Below are 13,747 nucleotides of genomic sequence, written 5' to 3'. Positions count from 1 at the left end.
TTCTGCTACCTCTTCAGCCCCGCGCCATGGCCACCGTTGAAGCAGTCGAGGAGGTGGTAGGAGGGGTACGTGTCATGCTCGGCCTCGTCGCGGGAAACAGGCATACAGTGATGCGATGACTCCATTTGTCCGCAATACAGCTGATTCTCTCTCCTCCCTTTGCCGGTACCGCATCCCTGTAGACCTCGATGCCGACTCTGTTGGAGTTGATTTACGGACGCTCGGCGACGACAACTTATCAACATAGTATTACGGCCAGAAGCCGAAGCTGCTGGAGATGAACTTACTCAGTACCTCTCGCCGGATCTCCTTATAAATAACCTCCGGTTGCCTGGTCTCTAGTAGTACGGTGTGCCCGATGCGGCACTCTGGCGGTCCCACCCTGCAGCAGCAACTGACGGCCGTGATCTCGAGAAATGAGAGTACGTCCATCCAACGGCGTAGAATTTACAGTCCTTAAAAAAGAAGGCATAGAGCTTACAGCCACGTGGCCTTTTGTAACATTATTAAACCCAAGAAGAAAGCAAGCAAAATAAAAAGGAGGCTCCTAGTTCTTTCTCTACACACCCTATCTCGCCCTCGCCGAACCCCTAGCCCAACCCCTCCTGCAACCTCACCGCCGCCGCTAGCCCTCGCCGCTCTTCCGCCGGAGCGCCCACGCCTCCGTCCGCCGAGCTCGCTCCCAACCGAATCCGCTGCGTACGGGGCCTCTCCTCATCAACCGCCATACGGCCTCCTCTTCCACTCCACAGGTAAACCCTAGCACATGTCGGGGGCAGCGGATCAAATCTGCTGATTCCGCCCAACTCCCGCTCGCGTAGGTGGCTGGATTGGATTGGGTTTGTTTCAACCTTGTTCGTCGTTGGTGCTGAAATATCTAGGGTTTGTTTCTTTTCTCGCAGGCGCTTGTGCGTGCGCGTGGAGTTTTTCAGTCGGGTCCTGTGACCGCGCAGGAGGCCCTAGGCGGGCGCATCCGCCATGTTCCCACCGAAAGGGCCCAATCACTACGGGCAGCAACTGCCCTATGGCGGGCAGCAGCCTTACGGCCAAATCGTAAGGCTCTGAAAAATCCATTTATATTCGCTTTGATTTGTTATTCTGTGGGTATAAGTTGTAGGTTATTTTTTGTACGCGGCCTTTTGACTGGATTTTTTTCTTGTTGAAGCCTGTAAGCAGTGGATTTTCAGCCCCGGCAGCGGCAGGTGGTGCTGATGGTGGTCGCTTTGGTGCCCGCCCTGGACAGGGGGCTGCTGCGCAGTACGGAGGTCCTTACGCTTCAGTGTTTGGTGCGCAGCAGGTGGTTAACTATAACTGAATTTTGTGTTTTTTAAATTTGAATTATATGCTCAATTTATTAAGCATGCTAGTGTTTTTCTGCTCATTAGTGTATAAGCGTATAAATTGCTTTTGAGTTGTTGTTTATGCGGTGTGTGTCAGTGGGGGATCTTGAATTAAAGGCTGCTAGTCCAATACCTTTGGAATGTAGTTATAGGGTCAAAGAACTACACAGATATACACTGTCTGAGATTAGATGGATCATCATGGACATCTGGGAGTTGGGATACACAAACTCTAAATTTGACCAGTGTCGAAGATTGAAGAGGCTGTGCAAAATTATTGGTTCCAGGTCAAGTAAATATTGTGAATTATTGCTGGCTGAACTCTACAAAAGATTGGCTACCCATTTTTCTGTTCTGAAGAGGAAATTGTCTGTTTATATTCCTTATATACGCCTTTTTCTGTCCCAGTAAATTTAAACACAAGAATAAAAAGCAGAATGTATTGTTTGTTTTCCGGACGTAAGGTGCAAAATGTCATCTTCTATTAGAATGAAGTGAAAAAAATCTGCCCATCAATTCCAGGAATTGATGACCAGCATGTGGGACAATTTAAGCATCGGATCGAACATTATTTCAAACAAGCATTACTTTCAAAAAGCAAAATTTGTAAACCTCCTGTGCCATGGTTCTAATTTCTCTATTTCTAACATTTGAGTAGTCTGCTACTTGTTGCTGTAGTCATTACTAGCTTCCCCTTGTGTCCATTTGGAGCGATTGACGGCATGTCCCAACATATGCTATTGAGCCACGTCTTAGTATCATCATGAGAGAAAAAAGTTATTTGTTAGCTTCTTCTGTGTTCCAAAACATGCTAAGCTATGAAGATGTGTTGCATCATTTGCAGCTATCATTTTCAGTCCTGCTTGGGAGTCTTAAGTTCCAGTTTCAACTATAAAAAGCTAACTCATCCTGAATTTCTTGTTGGTTGTTTTTCGGACTTGTTAAGCTCCCCAATTTTGTAGAAGGTGAAGCTGCTGGAATTTAATGTTCTGAGCTTATTCAGGTTGGGATCAGTATTTTAAAAATCATTAGTCGGGCGATCTTTTTTTTTTTGGGGGGGGGGGGGGGGGGGTGAGGAGATACTTGGATTTGGGGAAGAGGCCTCAACGGTGAGATGGCATGGGGAGGATGCGGGATCCACGGTGACGTGCAAGATTAGGCAGCTGTTGATGCTGAGTTGACCTCACCTAAGCCTAGGCAACCGCCGAGCCTTGTATTTGGTTGCTTAGCCTTGCTGATTGGGCCCCAATTGCATTGGCCGGCCATTGCCTTGGGCCTAGGTGCTGCTTAGGCCAATTTTTATAACACTAGTTGTATAGGTAGAATGACATTAAAGTTTCCATTATTTACATAATTTGTTGTAGCTATAAATAGAAAGCGCTACCCTAGCTCCCACACCTGCCCCACTATCTCTTTCGTGGCGGCTGCTCTTTACCGTATTGAGATCTGGATCTGTTTTGCTCTTCTCCATGTGCAATTTCTGCTGTATCATATCCAGTTGAGGACCTATATAAAGAATCAGGGTGATTGCAAGTTATGTTTTGTCTCAAATTCTCTATTCTCTTCCCTTCCCCTCTCATCCCTGCATAGATTTGGTCATAGATGAAGTGTTTTGGGTGGGAATCTGGACTTTTTAAATAGTCCAGACCCTGAAAAGTGTTTCTGCTTTTCCAAACTCCACGCGTTAGTAAATAATCCAATGATGTACTTTGCCTTTTCTAGAATTTCATCTTCGCGTTGCTAGATTCCATCACTGGTATGTGCAAAGTTACCAGATATTCTGAAGTTTTCTCCCCTTATCACACAGTTGAATTGTAGGCTAAATCCTCTTTAGCCTAGTTGATCATGGTTAGGGAAAGGATACAAGCATGCCCTAAATACGCTGTTCCTCGTGGCCTTGCCTGACCTTGATTTTCATGAGACATGAACCCATATATGCCACACTTCGTGTATTATTTGTCTCCATTAGTCTTTGCTCTGCTGAAGCATACTTTTGATGTAATGTTACATCAAATCCGTCTAGCATCAGCTGCAGAGTGACACACCACAATAACTATTTGAAATTCTGGACTATTAGATTTAAGCAATGTTGTTCCTAGTGAAGCACTCATGTTTCCCAGCTATTACATTCAATGTTCGTCATATTGCTAACATTTCTACTTTGCTTTACTATTTGACTTTGTGTTATTTCTGCATATGATCCCAACTTGAACTGTGCCAAACTATTTTTAGTATAAGTTCAAACCATGAAGAGTGGATGCTATGAAGAAATTTGTGCTAACCCTTCATGTACTTTTCTGCTATTTCTGAGTTATGTTGTGCTTAGCCCCTGTATAGTCAAGTTACCTTGTCCTCATGTCAATCTCTGCTGATAACTTGTTTCAGTTGTCTCATCACTTCCTTTTATGTTTGAAAATTGCTTCTTGTCTCCATTTAGTTTCTAGCGTCACAAGTAGTTCCAACAACTTTGTGCAGAATATCTCAACCGAATATCCCGCTTATACTTTTTAACAGGTTGGTGGACTTGGTGGCAAAGGTCCGACTTCTTCTAGTCTTCCTAGCTTGCCAACTCGTCCAACTTCACTCTCGTCTGCACCTGTTGGGTCTAGCGTGCCAAGACCAAATGATGACTATCTGGCTGTGCGTGGATATGCACAGAAGCTAGACCAGTATGGCACTGATTATACACTAGAGAGAAGGATGTATGGTGAACACTCAGCCAATCTTGGTAGGAGAGATGGCCCCACTGATTTGGATAGAAGATATCCCGACCATATTCCTGCAGGCCATCAGGTCTCTCTCTCAAATCTTTTTTTGCTCCTTTTCCCTTTAAATTTTAAATAATCGATGCGTTCTTGTAACCCTTTTTTTCATCTCAGATTCATGATCATATGGAGCAGGTATTGTCCCCCCCCCCCCCCCCCCGACAAAACATTTGCCTATTCTCCGTGATAACTTATTTTTAATTGGATACTGTTAATTTTTTAGGGTTCATCAGTGCGCCATCAGCAGCTACTGAAAGCTCAACTGCAGCCTGGATCAGATACAAGGTATCTTATCTCACAGTCAGGTTATATAAGTTGATTGCAGCATGTTGTTGATTCATATTGTTTGACCTTAAATACTGTAATGTATGAATATGAATAGTGCATTAATTGAAGGAACATGTGTTTATTAAATCATCTCTGCCGTAAGCCTTTGTTTCCGTTAGTTGTTTTGGTATTTCTCATTGATATGCTTGGAAAAGTGAATCTGTAGCAATCATTTGTGTGTTTATCACTGCAACAGAACATAGCACGTGCACTGAGTATAGTATGCATTTCTGGCAGACAAGCCGATTACTTTGCAGGAAGGTCCGCTCCAATTCATCAAGGATCCCAGGAAATTGGTGCATATGGAAGAGTTGAAGCTGATAATCGCAACATGTCCATTCTTGGGACTGCTCCTTATGGAAGACAGCAGGCAGCTTCATTGCTGGAAGGAGCTCCTAGGACAAACATTGATAGCCTTGTCTATGGACAAGGGTCATCAAGCAGCGGTTACAGCACGGGCCTACCTCCTGGACGTGATTACGCCTCGGGGAAAGGCCTGCTCCATCCATCTTCGGATTCTGATTACCGAGATAGCATCGTACCCCGTGGGCATCCAGGCATCTCTATGGTTGACGAACACAGAGTTGATCGGATTAGTTATCGCCGTGAAATGGATCTAAGAGATGAAGAGCGTAGAAGGGGCCTATTGCTGGAAAGAGAAAATGAGCTTGAATGGGAACGGGAACGAGAGTTACGAGACTTGCGAGACCGTGAAAGAGAAAGAGAGCGTGAAAGGGAAAGGGACCGTGAAAGACTAAGAGAACGTGAAAGAGAAAGGGAGCATGAACGCGAAAGAGAACAACGTGAAAGAGAACGCCTTCGCGAGCGCCGGGAGAAGGAGAGAGAACGGGATAGGAAGCATGGAGCTGAACCAAGGCGGGAGCACACTCCACCTAGAGCTATTGGTGATCGACGGCGTTCTTCTTCTGTTAGATCTGAGAAGCCTTTGCGGCGAATTTCACCTCGACGTGATGCTGTGCATAGGTGGACCTCCATGTTTTCTCTGTAGCTTTGTGGATGCAATAGATTGCTGCTTCGTCTTTGGTGCAGCTTTTTAAACTAACGTTTTCATTTGTTGTCCTGAAGGCATCGTTCGCCTGTTAAAGAAATAAAGAGAGAATATATTTGCAAGGTAAATGGACGGTTGTGTTTGTCGGTGTTATTGCAGAGCTCAGTTGACATTGTTAGTTCTTTGCTAGCCTCCTTGATGCACTCTGATCTTCAGGTCCCCTGATTCATGTCCATCTAAAGCTGGTTCTTTGTTGTTCCTTTCATCCTTGTTCACCAACCCTTCCTTTTGCCTTTCTAGTAGGCATCTCTGTTTCCTGGTATAAGACCATCTAAAGCTGGTTCTTTGTTGTTCCTTGCATCCTTCGTCACCAACCTTTTCTTTTGCCTTTCTAGTAGGCATCTCTCTCTCCTGGTATAAGATCACTGATGCCTTATCCTTGATATGAAAAATCATGAGTCTCACTTAAATTTGAAGACCATTGGCACCTTGATCATTGATTGCATTAAAGAGGACATGATTGAGCAGCCATGAATGATTTTGTCTTCCTTTCTCCATTCTCTGTTCCCTTCAATTATATACAAAGTTTCATCATTACATTTTCATAGGTACAGTATGAGGCAGTTTTAGTTCGCTTCCTGTTATGAACTTAATGCTTACTGTTGTTTTTTGCAGGTTTTTCCATTTCGCTTGGTGGATGATGAGAGGGACTATTTGTCCTTGACAAAACGATATCCTAGACTAGCAATTACTCCAGATTTTTCCAAGGTTTGGCATTCTATCCATGAGCCTCTGCTGCTGCTCAATATTCAGCGTGGGATTATGGCATTCTCTCTCTCTCTCTGTGTGTGTGTGTGTGTGTGTGTGTCTAATTTGTGATTTACTGGTGTGTAGATTATCTTGAACTGGACTAAAGAAAACTTAAATCTTTCGCTTCATACACCAGTGAGGTATGCCTTTTATTGGGAATGCATAACTAGACCTGTGCTGGTTTACATGTTTTCTTGCTTGAAGTTCTAATGCTTCCTATTAACTGTATAATTCACACTTTGTTGCAATTGTTGTAAAATAGTTTGGAGCATGACATCTATGAAGTTGATGATAGCGCTGACGAAAGAGTAGTTATCTCTTCTGAGAAAACTTCAAGCACCAATAGTCCAGCCACCATTTGGAATGCAAAGGTTTTTTATCTACAGTTTTACGTTCATTGAATTGTATGAAGCTTTACATGTTATATCAATATCTGTAGGAAACATATGGCACATTGTTTCATAGGTATTACTAGTCATGTTTGTAGAAACTGAGGACCTTCTGTTGCAGCATGCGAATACATCAGTGTATAACTTTGTGTGACTGACCTACATTACCTTATCGCATTAAAGTGTGTTGGAAATCCCAAGCCGAACACACACGAACATGAGCAGAATTTTTTGTGCTGCGCGGAACTTCTTGCAGCTTTTTGTTTTCTCCTTTATTTATAAGCCAAACAGCCAGCCATACATTAATGGCTAAATAAAAACTGCACTAACAGCTATGCATTAACTGCTAAATAAAAACTGTACTAATAGCTGAAAAACTGAAATGCATGACCACTAATTGCATGCAAACAGAAACTGAAAAATACTAACTGCTCAAGATTAAAAAACATGCAACAAAGTGCCCTTCCTTTTTTGGTCATATTTGTCGCTCGATTAATTTTTGTTGGTGTTCAGAAATGTAACCTGGCATTTGGTATGCTTGAGTTATTGTGCTTATATGACATTCAACGCTGAGCATAAGCCTATCACGCGGGATAGCAAGTTTTGCTATGTGCACTTTTGAAGTGATTCATATCGTTGCCAAGTTATTTCTACTGCAGTGCTGCTTATAAATGTGATGGTGTGCAGGTAATTTTGATGAGTGGCATGAGCAAAGGTGCATTTGCTGACATAACTTCATTGAGAAGTACTGAGGAACGAGTAGTTCACTTGAACAATATCTTAAAATTTGCTGTATTCAAGAAGGATCGTTCTCTTTTTGCAATTGGAGGCCCTTGGAATGCAGTACTGGATGGTGGTGATCCATCAGTTGACTGTTCTTGCTTGATTCGAACTGCCATCAGGTATGCTGTTATCAAGCAATGCATTATGGATGACTTGCAGTCGTACTGACATTCATCCAACATGGACAGATATGTTAAGGAACTGGTTCAAGTTGATCTATCTAATTGCATCCATTGGAATCGTTTTGTCGAGGTACATACGAATTTATTTCTCAGCACTTTCAAGGAACCTGTACATGCTGTATGTGATCTTCTTTTTCAAAAAAGTGAGAAATGGATGTTCCGCTGCTTACACGCATGACTATTCATGCAGTTGCTGTCACTTATTATGTTGCTACTTTGGTCCCAGTTTCTAACTCAAAGCAATGTTTATGAGAATGATTTTCGTCATTGCATTATATTCAGGATTAAGAAAACCATTGCTGGCAAAAAAAAAACCTTGTCAGTATAATTACCAACATTCTAGATTGACACATTTTGAACCAACTTGTAATTTTCTTTTAGTTCATTAATACTCTCAAATATTTGTGCTTTCTACGGTATCCCTAATATCAACATTCTAGAGGATTTCTGCTAAGGTTCAGCTGAAACGTGCTGTACTATCCATGTTGTAGTATGATTGGTAACTCATGGCTAACAACCGACCAGAATATTGAACTCTACTTATATCTGATGTTGATAAGAAAATTTGTCCCAATGATGAAGTCCATTTGCTTCTCATTACATGCTTTATGGAATATTAGCTGATCCTGTCATTACCAATGTAACATACAGGTCCATTACAATAGGATTGGTAAAGATGGACTCTTTAGTCATAAAGAAATTACTGTACTGTTTGTGCCAAACCTGTCAGAATGCCTGCCTTCAGTGGATTTATGGAAGAATAACTGGATTGCCTACAGAAAGTCAAAGGCAGAAAGGGAGCAGCTGACTGTGAAGAAGGAAAATGTTAGTTTGTCTTACTATGGTCCTGTGACTTTATGAACATACTTTGTTTCTTTTTTGGAAGTGTCGCTAAAAGTTTTTTTTTATCCTTTTTGTTGCCTTATTGTAGAGCCCAGGTGATCCAAAAGATCAGAAGCAAGGTTCAGAAAATTTTCACTTTGCATCCCACCGACCTTATTTTTTCCCTCTGCTTGTTAGAGTAAAAACTAAACCAAATTTGTTAACAATTTCAGGGGAGCTGAATCAGGGTAAAAGTACAGATGCTGCTCATTCTAAAGAGGGTGACATTGACTGCAGTGATGTGAAAAATGAGAAAGTTGATGCTGATATGGATCAGCAGGGTAAAGATGGAGAGGGTAAGGTTGATAAAGTTGAGGAAGTCGTTGAGAAGATGGGTGGGGACGTTGAAGGAAAAACTACTGGTGTTACCTCTGTTGACTATGTTGTTGAGGATAAAAAGCCCACAAAAAAGAAAGTGATAAAAAAGGTTATGAAAGTCGTACGAAAAAAAACAAATGCTGGAGCTTCAGCTGATAAATCATCTCATGAGGACAAGAATGTTGTAGCAGAAACTGTGAGCGAAACTGCAGAAGTTCACAGTCAACAAAAGAGTGAGGATGGTGTAAAACAGCAGGAGGGAGCTGGCACCAATCAGCAGCCTGAGGCAAAGAAAACTGGGAAGAAGAAAATAATTCGAAGAGTTGTTAAAAGAAAGGTTGCTGCTTCAGGGTCTGAGTTGACTGCCCCTGCTGTACCTGCTGAAACAAGTAAGCAAGAAGCAGAAGCTCAGCCAGAGAAAAATGTTGAGAGTTCAACCGGTGCCGGGAGTTCTCAGACTAAGCTGGAAGAAGGGTCGAAAGCTCCTGCTGAAGATATCTCTAATGAGAAGAAAGAAGAGAAGCCAGAGGAAAAGGAGCACACATTGACTGATCACCAAAGTCCAAATGGAGATGCGGTCAATCAGAAGGAAGATACAAAAAAAGATGGAAAGAAGAAGATAAAGGATGATAAAGAGAATAAGAATAGGGACCTCAAGATCGATCCAAAGCAAAAGCCACTCAATGACACTAAAGAAAAGAAAAAGTCTGATGAACCTCCGAAATATCCAGGGTTCATTCTTCAGGCCAAAAGGAGTAAAGAATCTAAAGTATGCTTAATATGTTTTGTAATTTTCTTTTTGATCATATAAATCTATTATAAATTGCCCAGGAGATCTTATCGAATGAGATATATTTTTCAGCTCCGTTCAGCATCCCTTTCGTTGGATGGTCTCCTAGACTATACCGTCAAGGACATAGATGAGTCAGTATTTGAGGTCTGTATTCTATTCTGGATTCTCTAATTATTTGTAGCTTGCCGTTTCAATAGATAGCTACTACTGGTGCACCTTTATATATTCCGCTGCTACATAGTTGGAAGCGTATCACTATTCGAAGAAATCTCTTCACAGATTCCTTATGTTTCAGCTGATGCTCATGCCGCTTGACACTGATGTGTCTTCTGTTCCTTTTTCAGCTTTCTTTGTTTGCTGAGTCATTCAATGAAATGCTTCAATACAGAATGGGTTGTGTTATCCTGTCTTTTCTTGAGGTAAAATTCCTTCCCATTCTGCAAATGCTTTGTTAGCTTAACTACAGAATAAATGGCTCATTTTTAATAATTTTGTTTCCTTTTTTTCTCGTTTTTATCATAGTCCAATACATTTTCTTTTTAAATCTGGTAACTTCTGCAATTTGTTTCAAAAGTAAATTTACCTAATTGTATCCAACTTGAGCTGCTTAAGGAAAAAACATGCATGCAAGGTGAGTCAGAACCGAGCCTGGTTCCAAATCTACTCATGTAGTCACATTGCTACTATCCATCAGTGTAGGATAACTATGTTACCTGTTAAATGGTCCAATTGTAGCATGAATATTGAAACTTGTGATTTGTGAGGATGTAGTCTGCTATCAGTTAAGGTATCATGTTTATGTTCTACAGTGCTATCCGTTAAGCCAAATATATTTGTTTCTGCATTGTTTTTATGCAGGTTGCGAAAAAAGAACCCTTTTTGGTTTCTTCAAAATATGAAATTGTATCTCATAGTCTCATGCACAAAGCTAAATTTTAACGAATGTTGTAATTAACAGCAATTGCCGATTTGTCATGTTTACCAGCAATACATCAATATCTTGTGTGACACTGTACACGATGTGTTGCCAATATCCTTCAGTTTTCCTTTAGTCAGCTTTCTAGGGTGTTTTTCTGCTCACTAAATCTGGTACTGGTAGTTTTAAATATAAGCTGCACAGCTACCTTCTAACCCTAATACTTTGCTGTGCTATAACCTTGATGCTACATTCTCCTGCATATTACTTAAAACTACTCGGTCGCCTATTTGATTCTTTATCCTTGGCACTACAAGTGAAACTGCCTCTGCTCTTTCTAAGTCAGCAACTCTTAGAACTATTTCACTGTATGTGTCACGGTGTAGTTCTTATGTTTGACCTTGACTTGCCACTTGGTAATTATGCATTTTGTTTATAGTGAAAGTTTCAAGTCTTGCTATATTAGATTTGCTATAGATGCTATGTTATATTGATAAAATTAATCTTATATATCATGCTATATCATGAAACCCTTGGTGAACCCCTTGCCACTAAATGCTACTATACGCTATTTGCAACCTTGCTCATCCCCAGTAGGTTTTGGCACATCGATTTGTTTCAACATGTGGTTTGGTTTTTCTTCGCAGAAACTGTACAGGCGTTATATTGTTAAGAGGAATCAACGGAAGCGTCAAAGAGAGGAAGATCTAAAGAAAGAAGAGAAGAAATCCTCAGAGAAGCGACCCAAGACAACTCATGAGATTATAACTGAAAGTACTCCCGATAATCCAGGGGAAAATGATGAAATGATGAAAGAGGGTGAGGAAAAGATGAGCACAGATCATTCAGGAGCTGCCCATGATCTGAGAAAAGAAGTTCAGGGAAAACCGAAGACAGATCAGTCAACCTCTAGCCATGATGAAGCGGTGAAAGAGGCTGAGGAAAAGATAAGCACAGATCATTCAGAAGCTGCTCCCAATGAACCTGAAGCTGATACGAAAATGGAGGATGAAGATCCTGAATATGAAGAAGATCCTGAAGAAGTAGAAATATATGAAGATGATGAGGACATGGATGATGCTCCTGCTGTAGAACCGGTAGAAGGACAGGTATTCTTTTTTCTTTCCCAGCTAACTTTTGCAACATACATATATTTAGTTATTCACGATTGTGAACTGGCATGCCATTTATTAGATTATGTTTCTTTTCCTTCATAACATATGGAGGTTAATCATGTGGTTCCAATGTAATCAAGTCCTGGGCTTAAAATGGCTAGTGGCAAGCACCAACCTTGTCAAGCTCATCCGGACTAGTGCTGACTTCTGCTCTCTCCAGTGCTTGAGCTTTTACCTTCCGGCTTTTGAGGCTGTCTTTTCTACAATCTTACATTTTTGTTATATTTGAGATCTTACAAAATGGTGGAATGTGCCTTTCACAATTGAATTGTTCCCATGTGTTTTTTTTTTTTTGGTTACATTTCAACTATATGCAAGAGGTGTACAAGCTTCATAGTTGCAAGTACTGTAAAACTAGCTATGCCTAATCTGTCTGTGTGGACCTCATTTTCCTGTGATGCAGAATGAAGATAACTCGAATATCAAAGGGGCGAAGCCAGAAGAAGTAGCCCCAGAAGATGGTGGAAACAAGAAAACAGTGAAGGAGCCTGAATTGAAAAATATTGCTAACATCCATGAAAAATCTGCTTCAGCGGAAGAAAGGCAGTCCATAGCAGAGAAAGGAGATTTGGTAGAAGGTGGAGAAAAGGCAGTTAGTAAGGAGGTTAAGACAGCAAAAGATGAGGTGGCTGATAAGTATCTGTTGCAGGTATTTTTTTTTTTGATGTATGGGAGACACTAAGAGTCAGTGGAACATGACTATGTATAATTCGTTTGTTACATTAATCCTAGCTTATCGCTATCATGACTTTTTCCCATCTTGTAGGCCTTTAGGTACTTTGACCAAAACAGAACAGGTTATGTCAAGGTAACATACAAGTGATGCCGTTATTATTTCAGAATCAGTTCCGCTATTTGGATTCTGGTGGTCACAGTTGCATTCCTTATTTCACAACTGCAGGTGGATGATTTAAGGTGCATTCTTCACAACTTGGGGAAGTTTCTATCAAACAGGGATGTGAAGGTGAGATATTTGAATATATTATTTTGATGTCGTTGTCTTGATTTATCTGAATTTTGGAAGAATACTTTTAGCGTTTGTTTTCTTTCCTGCTGACCCTTCCTCATCCTTTTTCATTGTTCAACACTCGTGTGTCCACGGGACAAATCCCATTTGCCTTTTGAACATGAATGGTAGGAGCTCCAACATTCGATGGTGGCTGAGTTGAACTGTCTGAATCTTTTCGTAGTTGCAAAGGAAACATAGGGTAACATATATAGTGATATCGATGTCAACTCAACGTAACTGCATTTTAGTTTTGGTTTGCACGCAGTTGGACGTGAACATGTCTGAGGTTGATACTTTATGTGCAAACCATTCATTTGTGTGTAGGTTTACAAATACAATGAACTGAACTTAAATGATAGGCCAAAGGAAATAAAAGGAATAGGTTTATGTGGTTTCTTTGTGAACTCTAGTTTATTTTTTCAAAGGCGGGGGGGGGGGGGGTGAACTAGTTCGAGGTTGACTTCCTCTCTAGAAGCATTTTGGATGATTCCTATTGTTATTGATATGATCAATTTTGATTGTCTCAATGGTGTCTGCAGGACTTAGTTCAAATTGCTCTTGTTGAGAGCAATTCTTCAAGGGACAATCGCATATTCTATCCAAAGCTTGTGAAGATAGTTGACCTCTGATATGGCACTGCTGTGAACCCTGGCAGCAGCTGAAAGACCATCTATGCGAAGTCAACTACGAGACATATTAGTACTAGTTATAAAGGAGTTATTTTTCATTGTGGTTATCCGTTTGTATTATGTCATAAAGGAGCTGTTTTTCATTTCCTGGTTGAATGTTTTTTTCATGGGATGATCTGATCATAAACTTAGAAAGCGATACTTTTTTATTGGCACCTGGGAAATTTCATTCTATAAACGCGTGCACTGAGAAAACAAACTTTGTACTAATGCTTATTGGTGCCATGATCTTACTTTCGATCGTTTTAGCTTACATTCACAAGTTCAACGGTGTGTCAGCTGCTTTACGGTTTATTCATCCTGCACCTATAGGAATGCATGTAGTTCTGCAGGCCGGCTCAGTTCTTTCCTTCGATGATC

The 13,747-nt window shown here is 41.0% G+C and overlaps 1 protein-coding gene across 2 annotated transcripts; it reads left to right on the top strand.

The window, feature by feature from the left end:
- The first annotated feature begins 530 nt into the window (after nucleotides 1–530).
- On the top strand, nucleotides 531–13,625 carry LOC133926899 (protein SHORT ROOT IN SALT MEDIUM 1-like). 2 transcript variants are annotated; one of them, XM_062373063.1, is made up of 23 exons: nucleotides 531–752; nucleotides 903–1,053; nucleotides 1,166–1,297; nucleotides 3,855–4,133; nucleotides 4,220–4,240; nucleotides 4,329–4,390; nucleotides 4,670–5,416; nucleotides 5,519–5,564; nucleotides 6,117–6,209; nucleotides 6,336–6,391; nucleotides 6,514–6,622; nucleotides 7,328–7,542; nucleotides 7,612–7,675; nucleotides 8,257–8,430; nucleotides 8,537–8,567; nucleotides 8,661–9,574; nucleotides 9,668–9,742; nucleotides 9,943–10,017; nucleotides 11,162–11,623; nucleotides 12,093–12,338; nucleotides 12,456–12,497; nucleotides 12,591–12,653; nucleotides 13,238–13,625. In XM_062373063.1, the coding sequence occupies exons 2-23, from the start codon at nucleotides 979–981 to the stop codon at nucleotides 13,325–13,327; spliced, it is 4,071 nt and encodes a 1,356-aa protein (XP_062229047.1). In that variant the 5' UTR covers nucleotides 531–752; nucleotides 903–978; the 3' UTR covers nucleotides 13,328–13,625. The 2 variants fall into 2 exon arrangements, with proteins under 2 accessions (XP_062229047.1, XP_062229048.1); XM_062373064.1 differs by lacking the exon at nucleotides 4,220–4,240.
- The last annotated feature ends 122 nt before the right edge of the window (nucleotides 13,626–13,747 follow it).

The sequence above is a fragment of the Phragmites australis genome, chromosome 8 (genome assembly GCF_958298935.1).
Source record: "Phragmites australis chromosome 8, lpPhrAust1.1, whole genome shotgun sequence".
NCBI classification, from domain to species: Eukaryota; Viridiplantae; Streptophyta; class Magnoliopsida; order Poales; family Poaceae; genus Phragmites; species Phragmites australis.
This window is presented reverse-complemented; position numbering and strand designations above follow the sequence as displayed.

What these genes read in the sequence shown, in the direction of transcription:
- LOC133926899 (XM_062373063.1), top strand. Translation starts at nt 979, where the DNA reads ATGTTCCCACCGAAAGGGCCCAATCACTACGGGCAGCAACTGCCCTAT. An exon ending in TTCATGATCATATGGAGCAG is followed by an intron (nt 4,241 to 4,328) that starts GTATTGTCCCCC and finishes TTAATTTTTTAG; the next exon opens with GGTTCATCAGTGCGCCATCA. An exon ending in TTACTCCAGATTTTTCCAAG is followed by an intron (nt 6,210 to 6,335) that starts GTTTGGCATTCT and finishes ACTGGTGTGTAG; the next exon opens with ATTATCTTGAACTGGACTAA.